The sequence below is a fragment of the Microcaecilia unicolor genome, chromosome 3, assembly GCF_901765095.1.
Source record: "Microcaecilia unicolor chromosome 3, aMicUni1.1, whole genome shotgun sequence".
NCBI lineage: Eukaryota > Metazoa > Chordata > Amphibia > Gymnophiona > Siphonopidae > Microcaecilia > Microcaecilia unicolor.
In genome coordinates, this window is record NC_044033.1 from 487864732 (window position 1) to 487881296 (window position 16565).

At 43.9% G+C, this 16565-nt stretch overlaps 1 protein-coding gene across 1 annotated transcript in view; it reads left to right on the forward strand.

The window, feature by feature from the left end:
• The first annotated feature begins 299 nt into the window (after nt 1-299).
• The window catches only part of BCKDHB (branched chain keto acid dehydrogenase E1 subunit beta), a 551902-nt gene continuing 535636 nt past the window's right edge, over nt 300-16565 (forward strand). Inside the window, exons 1-2 of the mRNA XM_030199070.1 lie at nt 300-592; nt 12727-12804. Coding sequence (XP_030054930.1) covers nt 424-592; nt 12727-12804 — 247 coding nt within the window. The 5' untranslated portion in view covers nt 300-423. The remainder of the gene's footprint in view (nt 593-12726; nt 12805-16565) is intronic.

Sequence of the window (16565 nt, forward strand, 5' to 3'; positions counted from 1 at the left end):
TCTTCGGGTTTCCAGCTTAACAGGCACGTTCTTTTTGGATTACGGTGCCCGCAGCCCATTATCCAAAGTTTATTAGCAGCAGGTAGGATCTTGTTTAAGGAGAACAGAGGAGCCAAATGACGTCATGAGTCAACATGGACCACAAAGAACGAAGACCAAACCTTGGACCAAACGAGCGGCATGGATCTGTTTACATTACATAAGCTCCTCCTATTTACCGCCAATACCGAACTGACGCATGCGTACAAATCCCCAAACCTCCTTGTCGAGCCCCGCCCCCTCGCCTCTTCCACGCGGCTCAAGGAGCGGTCGCTGTTTGGTTGCCGCCTCTTACTCAGAAGGAGCCGCCGTCCAATAGCAAAGCTTCCTGCGCGTTCCGCCTCCACTCCGGCAACGTGCTGCTGTCACCTTTCTGCAACAACAATGGCGTCGGCGGTGGTCCGGGTCCTTCTGTGCCGGAGAGCGGCAGTGTCGCCGAGCCGTGGCCGGCAGCTGGTTCTGCTGCAGGAAAGGCTGCGGCTGGGGCCAGAGCTGCAGAGACGAACGGTGGCGCACTTCACCTTCTATCCGGACCCGGAGCCCACCGAGTACGGTGAGGAGAGAGAGGGCAGGGGGATGGATGGAAGGAGGGCAGAGGAAGAAGTTATGCCAGTTTCCTTTCTCAGTATTTTACTGTCTCCAGAGGGCTTATCATTTAAAGTTTGTACTTGAGGCAGTGGAGGTTTAAATCTTTCCTAACTTCACAAAGATTAGCAGTGGGATTTGAACTCTGGCTTTTCTGCTTCTCAGCCTGCTGCTTTGACCAATAGTCTAGTTCTCTCTTCTGTACTTACATCTATGTGCAGTAAGGTTGCATTTTCTCCAGATCAAAGAAAAGCGGCTGATCCAGTTTTGGATTTGTCTTCTTTGTATGCAGTCGTAATTCTGATTTCTCTAAGAAAAAGCAGGACTGCGTGTCTGTACGTGCAGTGACTCAATACTAGGACTAGTTCAGGACCTGCTGGTATAGATAAATGCCAGCCTGGACGCACAAATAGGGCTGCCACTTACTACTACTACTACTACTGCTAAATAGTAGTAGTAGTAGTAAGTGGCAGCCCTATTTGTGCGTCCAGGCTGGCAGCTGCTCCCTTACCAATTGTCTAGCATTAGGAGCACCATATTGTATTTTACAGTAGAGTAATGTCAGCTTGAGTGGAAGATTAGCCTAGTGATTAGAGCAGTGGGCTAGAACCTTGTGATCTTAGGTATGTCAGCTAACCCTCCATTGCTTCAGGTACAAACTTAGATTGTGATCCCTCCAAGGACAGAGAAATACATACTGTATCTGAATGTACTCTATTTTGATTGCTTGCTTGCAGGCAGTATATAAGAAAATTAAATACATATTTTGAAATTGAATAAAATAATACCACATAAGTCATTTTACACACTGTTGCAAAATTAAGCAATATTTATTTATTTTATTTGTTACATTTATATCCCACATTTTCCCATCAATTTGTAGGCTCAATGTGCTTACATAGTACCGGAGAGGTGTTACAGACTCTGGTGTAAACAAATACAAAGTGATGTTGTGGTAAGATAAAGTTCATGTGGCACAGCCACAGTAAGGAATCGTACAGCGGAAGAGTTGTGTTATGTCCATTACGCTGTTTAGTTTTGTTGTGTTGCAAAGATCAGGTGTTTAAAACCACAAAAATAAATGCCATAGATAAATATATTAGATGTTAAACCTTAAACCAAAGGTGCCAAATCCTGTCAAACTTATGGGGCGTATCTTACTACTGCAGGTTGCTGACTGTCATGTAAATAGAATTACACTGCTTGCGAGCAACCTTGCAAGCAGCATTATTCCATCAGACTGGGAATATCAGGCTGTCAACCCATGTCCGATGCTCTCAGGCTGTATCTTAATAGGACAGGTATTCATATGATATAGTGTTGGCAGAGCGCACCCCCCCTCATAACACAAAACCCCCTTTTGCAATACCCCCCACCCCCAGAGGTTGTTCCTCATATTGGAAGAGCCTCTCAGGACTTGAAACCCCCTACCCTCTCCTGTAGGCTTCCCTGGGCATACCTTTATAAAATTCCTGTCCCTAGTGATCCAGGCAGGATACCCTTATGTGGAAACATGACCTGCCATTTTGGATGATAGTGCCAGCAAGGATAGGAACAACTAGTGATCACTCCTGCCTAGACCACAAGAATTTTATAAAGATATGCCCAGGGGGTCCTGTGGAGGATGGGGGAGGGTGTGATCTGATGTACACCCAAACACTCCTAGTTCTGCAAGAGGACCCTCTTCCCACTCCTCCAGAATGATGTAAGGGGTTCCATGTCTCAGTGTCCACCCACACATCCCATCCTTTGTAGAAAGGGTCTTTGGAGCAGGAGTGATCACCACCATATTGGCTCCCAAGATGGTAATGGTGCCAGCTGTGCTGCTGCTGGCTTTGTCCCTCACGTTTCCCTTGGATTGAGTGGAGATCATTCTTGCCCTGAAGACTTCACTGGAAGATGGCAGGTCTGATGAGAGTTTGCCGGCTGGTCCTTGAAGGTTTGAGCCTGTTATGGTGAAAGGGACATTGGGGCTCAGAGCCTTTACATAATCTTTGAGTGGGGGTGGGGAGTTGTAAGGATTGATAGAACTCTGAGCTGCTTACATAATTGTGGGGGTGGGGAAAGGAATGGAATCAGAGTGCGGATTTCCCTTTAATCACACAGGTGCTTGTGTTACTGCTGGTTGTAGTAAAACCGCTATAATGTATTCACTTCAGGGGTAGGCAACTCGGGTCCTCGAGAGCCGCAGGCAGGTCAGGTTTTCAGGATATCCACAATGAATATGTATGAGATAGATTTGCATACCATGGAGGCAGTGCTTGCAAATCTATCTCATGCATATTCATTGTGGATATCCTGAAAACCTGACCTGCCTGCGGCTCTCGAGGACCCGAGTTGCCTACCCTTGGTTTAGGTGGCTGATGTTGGAGTTCAGGTTCCTGAATAGGCCCGTTTTGACATGCTCTAGAAATATCAAACTGCAGAAGCACCATCTGCTTACCACAACTTAATGCTTCCCCGATCTTTGTTACTAGAGAAAGAATTAGGGCTTCTCTGCTGTGATGACTTCTAAAGCCAAACAGATATATGCAGACAAGAATGATTTTTTAAATATAAAGAGATAAGTGAATCTTTACCAGGGACTCCATTAACTTTGACAAAAGAGGAATACTTGCAATAGACCTGAAGTTTGAAAGCAATGCAAATTCCAGTCCGGTGGACTTAGGGATAGGGGTCAGTAAATAAGACCAGTGTTCTCAGAAAGTAATCCAGTATTCAAAATAGAACTGAAAAGCAACTTAATCCAATAAGTTATCAATGGAGTTGCATTTTTCAAGTAAACAGCCAGACAGCTATCAAGACAAGGGTTGCATTTCAGTAATTTAAAAAGTTGAATCCTTACTTCATGAAAAGAAACATCACTAAACCTTTACCAGATTCTATCTGCATGAATAGGAAGTGTCTCAACAGTTAATAAAAAGAAAAATCCAAGGTATTAATAGGTCTAGCAACCTGTCTCATTCAAACTCTATTATACCATCATAGATCAGGTAGGGCCTACCCTCCCTGTCCTGCTGCATAGCATAATTGTAGGAAAAGTTCTCTAAGATGTTTTTTTTTACTGTAAAAATGTATGCAATGCTTTATTTGGCCATAAAAAGTCCTGGCTGTTTGTATAACATACATCCATTTGGTGAACAGGACAGTTTTATATACTGTAAGGCTATCTTGACACTGTAGGTTTAAAAGCAGTGTTGTCTGTAGCTGTAAAATATTCATCAATTTGATCAGCAAGAAATCCATATTAGTTTTATAGATCTCCTTCATATCTGACCCAAGTTAAACCCCCAAAAATTTAATTTTCAGCAATTCCTACTTTAAGGGTAGTGCAGATCTGCATTCTGGGGATTATATTCTCCCACAGGCATTGTCTCTGACTTTGATAAATGAAGTTTCAAGCAAGAGACCTCACCAAAAGCCCTACTATATCTAGGGCTGCTGGCAGTGAAGTAAGGGGTCTCGTTAAAACCAACAAAAGATTATCTGTGAAGGCCATCCATTTAATTTCACTGTTCCCTACCTGAACTCCTGTGACTTCAGGAGCACTCCTGAGTTGCATCAACAAGGATTCCAAATATAAAATGAACAGGGGTGCTGACAGTGGGCACTCCTGTTAGGTGCCTTTTGCTAATGAAAAATATTCCAGAAGAGGCCCATTTACCATTGTTGCCGCCATTGGCTCCATATATAATGTTCAAATCATTTATACAAAGGAGCCTTCTAATCCAAAAACATGTAAAATGGTAGACATGTAGTCTCAGTTAACATAAACACAGTTTCTGCATCAGTGCTGTTTGACGTGGAGGGGTGTTTTTGCTATGTCTAAGTCAGACTTTGGACATTTTGCACAAAACATCCCAACTCCGAATAGGAAATATGGGTATTTTCAAAACAGCAAAACGTCTGTCTTTTTTTTTTTTTTTTTTAATGGACTCATGTAACATGTTTTTGTGCTCTTAGTGTTTATCTTTTTGGTCTATTTAAAAAAAACAAAAACCAACCCTGTAAAAGTGGAAATCAGAGAAAATCAAGCCATTGGGATGTAGGAGGAGCCTACATTCTTAGTAGACTGGTCACACAGACATTCCAGGAGAGCAATGTGACATAGGAAGCATTGCTGTGGACTTCGTATAAAAGCTCCCAGGTACACATCTCACCATTACTCCTTTATCTGCTGAGCCCTCCAAAACCCACCATCCCCAACTGTACACCATTACAATAGCCCTTTTGGTTGAAGGGGTCACCTATATGTGGGTACAGTAGGGTTTTGGTGAGTTGTGGTGGAAAGAGTGAGCCCTCTATAAGTGTAATAGGTAGAGTGGGATATGGGCCTAGGTCCCCCCTCTCTACACTGCACTGACCACTATACTAATCCAGGGGCCTGCTTGCTGCTCTAATAGTACTGGCTATAACATCTGCAGCTGTCATAGAGGCTGGTGAGTAATATTTTTATTTACATCTTTGGGGGGTGGGGTGGGAGGAGGTCTGTGACCACTGAGGGATTAAGGGGAAGCTCAATCCTCATTTTCTCCAGTGGTCCTCTGGTCATTCACGGCATCTTTTGTGCCTTATTTGTTCTAGAAACAGGTCTAGACCAAAATGTTGAAGTTTAAACCCTAGATGTTTTTGTTTTGTGCCATTTGTTCCATTACGGCCATAAAAAGTCCAGATGTTAGGAACACCCTACTCCCGCCCTAATCCCACTTCTGATATGCCCCCCTTATGATTTGGACGCAGTGCAGATGAATTGTATAGATAAACGTCTGCAAAACATGTTTCAAAAATACCGATATAGACATTTTGAGAAGCAGTTTGTCCAAATGCTGCTTTGACACTTTTTGATGTTTTTCTCTTTCGAAAATGAGCCCCAAAGCTGGCAAATGTTGGTTTGAACAATAAACTAGAGCCATTGCCATTATTACTTTCCTAACATTCCATACTCTTATCCATCCCTTAACAAAACCAACTTGATAAGGATGGACACATTTTGAAACCAAATCTGCTAACACCTTAGCAAAGATTTTCAACTCAAAATTTAGCTGTGAACTTGGTCTATAAGATTCTATGAGTGTGGAATCCCTTCCAGGTTTAGGAAGAACAGCAATAATGGCTTGATTTAACTTATGGATAGAAGCACTTATCTATCATACTTTATTCAAAATAAGCCTTTTATGGCAATTAAATATGTTCCTGCAGCAACTTGTAAGCCATCAGGGCTGGGGTTTTGTGATTCTTAGCCTGTTTGATAGTCTTCGATATATCCAAGGCCAAGATGTGTTGATGCAGCTGTTGAAAACTATCCCCAGGGAGCTGCAGGAACTTAAGAGATAGTACAAATTATTAAGCAATATCTAATGACACTGCTCTATTAGCAGAAAAATCTTGGTAAAATCTTTGAAACAAATTGCGTAATCGGTCCCGTTGAGTAATGAACTGCCCCCCTCCACAATGTTGTATGCCTTTGCAATAGTAAGGTTCTAACCAAGGTGCTGCCAAACTCTATTGCCATATCTGTAGAGTTTATGCTTGCTACACCACTGGTGCTTAACTATTTGCTCATGCACAAGGGAAAGAGTTATTTTAGTAGCCTTCAAAAATATCTTTGTTCTTCTGTGTAGGTTATCTGCCACGTTTCTTTTTACACACTGTATTTGGTCACTAACTCCCAAATTCTATAAAGGGCGCTAAAAATTGCACATGAAAAATTGGGCGCATACCCAATTTGTGCACGCAATTTAATTGAATAGTGATCCAGTTAGCACTGATAATTGGGATGTGTTGGTTGGGCTTCTTTGAATTGTGAGGGTACAAATCTCATTCTGAATTATGGGCCCGCACATACGTGAACTCTGTGGAAGAACCTTTTTCAGTTTCTCCACTTTCCGGATGTGGGGGATGGATAAGAGAGAGTTTTCACCCTATTTGGCTAGCTGTTGCCCTGACCTTGTCTGGCTACTGACCCCTGTGTGAATGGATGGGGTGGGAGAGGGGAGGGTTTGGGGAACTGGGCATGGTGAGTTGGATGTTTTTTTTTTGGAGGGGGGGGGGGACAAAAATAAAATATTCCTCAGGATGTAAGATCATTTCTGTAGTCTGCTGGATAAGAGTCAACTGGTGGACTAATTTGTCAAATAGTTTATCATGCACAGGGGAGGTATGGGGGTCCCAAATTTCCACCTATATTATCAAGCAGCACAACTGAGGGTATTGGCGGTTTGGTACCCGGAGAATAATAAGAAGTGGTTACATTGGGAGAGAGCATGGATGGGTACGCAATATATGGGAGATATCCTCTGGTCCCAGGGGTGGGCACGTAAGGGGCTCTATAGGTTGGGGCAGGTGTGGGAGCAGGGGAAGGTAAAGGAATTTGTTGAGCTGCAGGAAGAGTATGGTTTAGAGGATAGAGATTTGGTGTATTATCACTGCTTAAGAAACTTCCTCCGCCGGCGTGCCGGGGAGGAACTGGACCTGGTGAAACAGTATTTTATTTTTTTATTTTTGTTACATTTGTACCCCGCGCTTTCCCACTCAGACTCAATGCGGCTTACATGGGGCAATGGAGGGTTAAGTGACTTGCCCAGAGTCACAAGGAGCTGCCTGTGCCTGAAGTGGGAATCGAACTCAGTTCCTCAGGACCAAAGTCCACCACCCTAACCACTAGGCCACTCTAGAGAGAGCAATAAGTGGGGGTGGGGGGAGAGGAAGTGTAACTAGACTATACAGGGCATTGCTCTTGCTTGCATCTCCACAGGATTATTATGTGGCTAGATGGGAGCGGGTGCTGCATAAAGCTTTCCCTCCAGACGATTGGATGCATATCTATAGATCTCTGTTGAAACCATCAATCGCACAACCACTAATTGAAAATAAGTATAAAATTCTATACTGGTGGTATTACACGCTGGAAAAACTTAAACGGATATACCCTAGTGTATCAGCAGAGTGTTGGCGAGAGTGTGGGACACAAGGGACATTTATACACATATGGTGGGATTGTCCAAAGGTTCGAGAGTTCTGGGCTCAGGTGCTATGCATGGTCCACACGATCATTAAGGTGGAGTACCCAGGCCGGGCAGAATGTTGCTTGCTCCATCTTAGACCCCCGAAAGTGAAGGCGCAAATGCACAAATTGGCTATTCAATGCTTTGTGGCAGCAAAGATTACACTAGCCCGGGCGTGGAAACAGAAAGACATACCATCACTACAGTTGGTGGCTCGCAAAGTGGATTTTATTTATCAGATGTCAAAATTAACAGCCATGAGAAGGGGGCAGGTCACACTGTTTCAGAAAATTTGGCAACCATATGAGCTTGTGAGAGAAGAGCTTTTATCTTCACCCTAGTGCGGGAGGGATGGAGGGATGGGAGAGGAGAGGGTGGGGGGGATATATGACTGAGCTAATGAAACAATGTTAAGTTAAGCCTATGAAAGATGTATGATGAGTTATGGCTATGGTTTGTTTTGCATTATAAAAATCTCAATAAAAGTAATTAAAAAAAATAGTTTATCATGCACCATTTTTCTGGATTTCTCAGACTGATGTTATGTATAATGTGCAGTTCAGATGGGTGCTATGTTTTGTTGTTTAATTTGTTTTGTTCTAAGGTGCAGGGTCATTCCATGCCAAGTGGTCTAAACCTTCCCACCATCATGTCTCCAATTTTGTTCAAATTTTATCTGTTGCGCGAGTCAGGTGTTAAACGAAGTTTCCCAAAATTTGAGGTCTCTAACTGCAATAGTTGCAGATCTAGACCCCCTTTTCTGAAAGGTTGTCAGTCCATGAGCACGCGACATTTACCAAAATGCCATTTTTGGGATCTAATAAAATCCAAACACATTTACAAGAATGGCTAAAAAATTCAAATCCTGTACAATTTTTGATGCTAATTCCGATGAAATACATTTTAACATTATGGATTAAAAATCCACTCAAACAAGTTGACTCAAAGTGCGTATCAAAATTGGTCGCGACTCATCGGAACATATTTGGACCAATATTCAGACCGCAACAACTTCCATGCAAACAAAGATATGGGCTTGAAATTTTGAACAAGCATTATGCTTGTGCTGGACATAATACTGCCAGATTTGCAACTAACCAGCATCTTTAACCGCCCTGCAGGATCTCTTCAAAATTGGCACTGTCGGCGCAAATGGTAAAATGTACCAAAGTTCAAAGCCAATTATTAAAAAAGAGTCTGCCTGAATCAGCTTGTGAGCAGTATCATCTGAAAGAGAAAATTGTGCTCTACAACACTGATATGTTTTTGTTTTGCAATGCCACCATTAAGTAGCCATTTACTCAGGTCAAAGTATGTTATATTTAGTACGCTTGATGCGCTAATTTTTCTTCATTTCTAGGAAATTGAGTCTTAATAGTATTGATATATTTATTCATTCATATTTTGTTGATTGTCCAATCGTTTATTGTGCGCTGTTATGGTAGATTGGACATGTTTGTGAAACGTCAGTTGAACAGAAAGATGCTTTCATAAGCTTTATGCATCCTCATGGTCCCGCTACTTCATTTTATTGGCCGGTAAGACGCAATACTTGCTGGATCCCAGAACAACTTATCATTGCTGTTATTCCAGCTCCATCAGTGACATCATCTGGTTGGCAATATAGTTTCCCTGAAACCATTCTCTTCCTTTATAGAATACTAACGTAATCAACTATATACACTGGTATGCAGTTAGGTGTGAGCATTTACGCCAGCCATAGACTTCAGGCCTAAATGTTGAAAATACATCCTTCAGGTAAGGATTACACACATGCAGCAAGGACCTATCCCACTATGTCCAGAATAGACTATATCCTAGTTTCTAAAGATTTCTTGTTGCAGGTCTAGAAGGCTGAAAATGGCGTACCAACCTTATCTAATCATACATGCATTTGGTTGGAAATAAGAAATCCCCACCAGGACCAGCTTGACCACCAGGGCGGAAGCAAATAAGGGCGCCAAAATACCCAGCCTCTGGCCTCACCTAGTCTGCAGGCTAAGCCTTTTCTTCCCCTCTTCGCAGGTCTGGCAGTGCTCCCGCACCTCTCTCCTTCCACTGTGGAGTCTAGCCTATTTGGCGGACTTAATTTATGATCTGTTGCAGGTGTCAGCTAAGGAAGTCTCTTTGGCCATCGCTGCACGTCGCTGGATTTGGCTCCGACATTGGGCTGTGGATGTGGCCTCTATGTCATGACAGGCAAAGTTGCCTTTCAGAGGGAAACTTCTGTTCGGGGAGGATCTAGAGAAGATCGTTAATGCATTGGGTGACTCTATGTGTTAGCACTTATCTGAAGATAGATTGAAGGCAGGATCTTGCTCAGGAGTGGCCCGCTCTCGCTTCAGAGAGGCTAGACGCTACCGTCTGGGATGGACACAGTCATTTCTAAGGTCTCGCTTTCTTCATATGAAAAATGCCAGTACCAACCAGGATGTCACCTCTGTGGGACAGCACTTTACAAAACCAGAACATTGTACCAATGCTTTTATGGTCTCTATTACTTGACTAATGCACTATCTTTAAATATACTACAACCACATCAATGTGTGCAATAAATTTTTTACAATTTTATTATGAAAACACCACTTATCTAACAATAAAACACTCTCTGCCCCATACTCTCACAGTGATCTCTCCTTATTATACATTTCCCAAATCGTTCATCCCCAGTACCATTCAACAAAATCAGCTGTAGTTCATTGTACGTTATTCCAGATATCCAAGGCGATGACCCGTTTCAACACGGGCCATATTTCTTTTAATAACCCTCAATGTCTTTTCCGTTCCAATCTCCACAATCGGAAATGTCACACCTTGATAAATACTTCCTTCAGCTTGCTTTTAAATCCTTATTGGTCCAAAGTGAAATGAAGAGAGACTGTGGACTGGTTGGCACTTGATTATCCACCACATCTCACATATCTTCCTGTCCCATACTTTTTCGGTCCCAGGCCGTATTTCTTTTAATTACTTCATCAGGAGACCTTTTACATACATAATGCACAACATTACAATCTTATCTCCACCTCCATCATAACTAATATAAAAACAACCTTTCTCTTACCATATCCGACCTCTAAACTCTGTTCAGTATACCAATCGATAGAGGCCATTATTCCCTTACTTAACATACACTTATTAACAACCCCTGGGAAAATTCACAATAATTTCACAATGATTTTATGGTGAGAATACTAAAAGGAAACTTTAAAACAATACAGGAACGCAAGACATTTGAAGTCAGAATGATTAAATATTTTGACACCCACCAGACAGGACCTAACAAAGATCTGGATTTTCTAGCCCATTATAAACCATTAAATTCTACTGCTTTGTCACCTTCTTATCACCATGCATATCTCCCTGTCCCTCATCAACCCGGCCCTCCCTGTCCTTCAGTTAACCCACCCTCATCCTGTTAGACTGTCACTGAAATGCTTTGATGTTTCACTTATATATACTGTTATTTACCAACATTTGCTTATTTCTGATCTGATGAAGAAGGGTTACCTGCGAAAGCTAATCAAAAAATGTATTGCTAGTCCAATAAAAAAGGTATCAGCTTATTTTATTTTCTATGTTTTCTTTTCTTTTATTTCTATTGATTACCTCTTTTAGGGAAAAGCACATATGCCCTTTCATATCACATTTTAGGTAGTATTTCATGACTTAGGGCCCAGTTTACTAAGCTGTGCTGGAGGTTTTTGTGCATGCTAATGCTAGAGACACCCATAGGAATATATGGGTGTCTCTAGTGTTAGTGTGTGCTAATGCTAAAAACGCTAGCACGCCTACAGCATGGCTTAGTGAACACGGCCCTGAAGGGATAGTAAGCTTTTTTTAGTACTGGATATGGTATTATTAGCTGGAAGCCTGGATGGCTTTATAGAAATGTTATTAGTCTTGTATTACATTAATTTAGTTTTAGTAGCTCTTCACAGCTTTTATACTGTGGATTTTTTTTATCCCTGAATCATGAGCAGTGGAATCCTTTTTGTTTGGGGGAGCCCAAGCTCCGCCCCAAATCCAGGCATCTCCCATTCCCTTACCTATCCTGCATCTCTCTCCTTCCCTACCTCTGAAACACCCTCCCCCCTTCATGATGTCCTACATTTCTCTACCTCTCAACCTGCCCCCTAGTGTCCAGTGTTTGTCCTTTCTTCCCTCCCCACTACCTCTTCATAATCTCTTTCCTTTCCCCTCCCCCAATGTCCATCATTCCCCTCCTTTTTCTATCTGCATCTACCACCTTTTCAGCATCTTTCCTCCCGCTTCCCTATGGTGTCCAGCATTTCTTTCATTCTCTCCGTGGGCTTCAGTATTTCTCTTCCGCCCCCCCCCCCCATGGCTTCCATCATCTTTCTTCTTCCACACGAATTGTTGATTTATTAACTCTTCTCCACCAGGGGGAGAGAGGTAATAACTCAACACCTTCCAGAGAAAGAAGAAAGATGCAGAAAACCTTGGGGGGGGGGGGGGGGGGGGGGGAAGGGGAGGGAGAGAAATGCTGGAGCCGAGGTGGAAGGAAAATATTAGGGTGGGGGTGCCATGGCACTTGTGGCTCTTCTATTCTAATGCCTATGGTTTGAATATGTTCATATGCATCATGTTTTAAGTTTACACATGTAACTTTTCCAGTCAACAAACAGTTAAGCGTGTAGTACAAAAGTTACATATGTAAATTGGCAAAGAAATGGTCAAACTTTGGTGGAGTTGCTAAGAAATGGTTAAAATTTGGCATAGTTGCTAAGGAGGGAGATGAAGTTATGGGGTGGGGGCTCTGACAGAAAGTGATTGGGAGTTCACTGAAGGGGCTGATTGAGGTTTGGGATGGGGCTTCATTGGAAGGAGAGGGGACTGAATGAGGAAGAGGAGACAGTAGTGGGGATTAAAGGGGGAGAGAGAAAGAAGGAAAGGACTGGGACTGAATGGGGGGGGGGGGGGGAGAAGCGAGGGACAGACATAGAATTGAACACAAATATGCACCATTCTGGCATAAATGTTTTCTTTCTGTCGTGCATACAAAGGCTTAATGTAAAAAATGTCTCTAAAATTGAGTACACTTTTCCAATCTTGTTATTTTCTGTCTTTTACACAGGGCCCACCCAGAAGATGAATTTATTCCAGGCCATAACCAGTGCCTTGGACAATACGCTGTCCAGAGACCCCACTGCAGGTAGGGAATGGGTAGCAATCAGCAGTTTTCATGCAGCTAGAAAGAATGTGAAAAATCACATTCCCTCCTGTGCTTTCCACTCCATCACATTAATTTTACTTGGATCTTCTGCTTCACCCCTTAACACTTTTTTTCTGTTTTTACTGCCCGTGATTTCACCAAGACAGATTTGTGCTGAAAAGTGATACAGATTTAAAGATGGCTTTCTTTGATTGTTTCAAGCAGCCATCTTCACTGGTCATACAGTCAATAGGCATTTATTGAAAAGTCTGTATCATAAGCGGTGATATGTAGGAGGTATTGTGCTCATTAGAAAAGAGTGCTTTGAGATTATACTAAATGTCTGTGTGTGTTCTGGATCAAAACAGAAAATGACAGCAGATAAAGACAGTCTGGTTGATATTCAAAGGGATTTAACTGGCCAGAAATGGCTCTTGGCCGGTTAATTTGCCTGTTCAAGGCTAACCGCTAATTTTCGGCGGGACTTAAACGATTACTGCTGCTGAAAATGGCCAGTTAGAACCAAACTAAAAACCTGGCTATTTTGGGGGTGTTCTGGGGGTGGAGTTGGCACTTGGCCGGTTAAATGCTAATATTCAGCACTTAACTGGCAGAGTACCCTCATAAATAGGACCGCGTAAAAGATAGCCCTATTTCAATGTGGTAACCCATAGCCAGCTACTTAACCAGCTATGCGTTAGTGGGCTCCACAAACCTGGAAATTCAATGCCAGTGCCCGGATATGGTCCGACGTTGAATTTCCGGGTTTCACTGCCGGCTGAATATCAGTGCCAGTATAGCTCATCCAGTCTGCTCATCCATAACAATAGCCCAGTCTTTAGAATTCCTTCTTTCCCATGCTTGTCCCACACTTTCTTGTGCTTTATTTATTTATTTGGTTTTGCATTTATATCCTGCTTTAGCCCAATGTGGGTAACAATAAAACATATATAATATCAATAAAAATAATTGAATCCATCCACATTTAATACAGGAACTCAAAACACAGTGAAATAAATAGCGCAATCCAGTCACTTCAATACATTTCATTCTTCTAAAAAGGCCTTTACAATGCAATGAGTACTTGTTCCACTCTTTCTTGAATCCAGATGCTGTCCTTGTCTTCACTACCTCCACTAGGAGGCTGTTCCATGCATTCATTCTATAGAAAAATGTCCTTAGATTACTCCTGATTGTATCCCCTTTAACCCACATCTTATGACCCCTAGTTCTAGAGTTTCCTTTCCATTGAATAAGGCTGCTGTGAGCTCCTGTTCCATTTAGTTCGGTTGAGCCTGGGGTGTTCGGCTTGGCTGGTGCTGTCTGGGGTACTAGGTGGCGCCAGGTCCCTCCTCCGCCCCCTCCTCCCCTGCAGCTGTACTATTATCCTTCCTCACTATTGTGCATAAAAAAAAGAAAAAGCAACAAAGCAAAGTCCCAGGTTCATCTGGGTGCTTAGGCAGCAGTACTCCCTTCTGAGGGGGGCAGCTTAGGATGATTTCCACAAGACCTCTGTCTGTGGGCGGCATCTGAGTAGTGGAGGTCAAGTGGCACCACAAAATCCTGCCTTCACTGCATTTGGGGTTCTCTATTACAGGCAGCCTTTCCTGCACTACCTTGTTGAGTACCGATTTATATTTTTTATTACAGTTGGCTCCCCGCTGGATCACGATTTTAGTTTCGTTTTCTTCACATCTGAGTTCCCTGCTTGAGGTTCATGGCGGGGCAGCTTTTGGACTGCAGGAGCACTTCGGGGACCGTCTGAGCACGAACAAGGGAGGTGTCATGGTGGGCGTTTCAGATTCCCACGCTCTCTCTTATGATTCCATGGTGAGCCCAGCAGAGTCAGCCGTTTTGGAGCCTTGCGTTTCTTTTGCCCTGGTGAAAGTCACTGATCCCTTTGCTTCTGTGGTCGCCGGGTTCTTCATCTGCTTCCACTTGTTCTTCTGGCCTGGACTCCTCTCTAGCAGCTGCCCAGGTACCATTTCCCCCTGAATTTGTGTTGTTATTGCACCAAGCTTATATGTTGAAGAGATCCTCCTCCCTTGGGGCTCCTTTGCACAGCGCTGGGCCCCAGGGCTCTGGGTCCTTATCGGTGGTGGCTGTGAAGAGAAAGAAGGTGGATTTGGTGCTGGAAATGGACCCTGCTTCTCCTCCGTTCCCCCCCCCCCCCCCCCCCCCCCCGGGTTCAGAAGGGGGACTGTCAGTGTGTCTTCTCCACAGCCTGAGTCTTTGGAGGAGGGAGAATTGTCCTTGGAGGAAATGGATAATCCCAGTGCAGTGTGGGCTTTCTACAAAGAGGAACTCCCCCCCCCCCTCTTTTATTACCAAGGCATCGGAGGCCCTCAATATCTCTCTGCTCCACCTATGGCAACGTCTAGTCCACTAATGACGGGCACCAAAAAGCCTCCATACAACTTTCCAGTGCCTGAGGTGATGCTGGTGCTCATTGCTGCACAGTGGAAGATGCCAGATGCCGGACTATGGGTAGATTGTCCCCTATTCCCTCTGAGGAGCTGGAGAAGCTTAAGCTGCCGAAGATGGACTCCCTGGTGGCGGCGGTCACCAAGAAGACTATGCTACTGGTGGAAGGGGGCATTGCTCTCAAAGATACCCAGGATAGAAAGCTGGAGTCTGCTCTCAAGATTTCTGTTTTGATTTCAGTTTTATCTCTCAAAGCCTTCATCTGCAGTTCGTATGTGACTCGGGCCTGTTTAGCCTGGGTGCAGTGGGCTGCTGATGTGCTTTCTGATGTGGATATGGCATTGTCCCTTTAGTTTCCTGCTCTTGAGACAGGGTTGGCATACCTGGTGGATTCTCTCTATGATTTGCTGAGGGCTTCGGCCAAGCAACTTGCACTGGCAGTCATAGCCCAGCGGTTTTTGTGGCTCCGGCATTGGCCAGCGGATGCGGCTTCCAAGCAGTGCCTGACCAAGCTTCCCTTCTGGGGAAGCTGCTGTTTGGGGAGGACCTTCAGAAGCTGGTGAAGGGTCTTGGGGACTCCAAGGGCAGCGTTTGTCTGAGGATAGGGCTCGCTTCTCTTTTTGCCAGCTTCAGTCATGCCCTCATCTCATGAATGCTAAACGATACAGGTCAGGCAGGGTGCCTTCTTTTCAGAGATCCAAGTTTCAGGCGCAGAAGCCCTTTCGTTGGGATAAGCGGTCCCCTCAGCGAACTTTGAGTGACACCTGCAGTCTGCAGCTCCCAATGGTGGGGTTCTGGTTCACTCTTCCCCTCCAGTCATTAGGGGCGTCTTTTTGGCTTTCTCGAAGAGTGGACCAAGATCACATTAGACTAATGTGTGTTGGACATTATCAGAGACGGTTACAAACTAGAGTTCTCCGCTCCCATCACAGATTTTTTTCTTGGTCTCCCCATGCACTGCCATTCCGAAGCGGTGTATGGTGGCTGATATGATGAGAGACCTGCTTTCTCTGGAGGTGATTCATCTGGTTTCCGTTCCTGACAGGGGATGGTTTCATTATTCCATCTGTTTTGTGGTCCCCAAGAAAGGAGGTTCCACTTGGCCGGTATTAGACCTCAAGAGGGTGAGTTGGTCCCTCAAAGTCTGCCACTTCTGTATGGACATTGTGACGGTGTGGCAGAAGGAATATCTCACATTCCTGGATCTCAAGGAGGCGTACTTCCACATTCCGATCTGTCTGCTGCACAGGCGCTTTGCTGTCCTGGGTGAGCACTACAAATTCCGGGCAATGCCGTTTGGGCTGGCGACAGTTCCCTGGACCTTTTCCAAGATTATG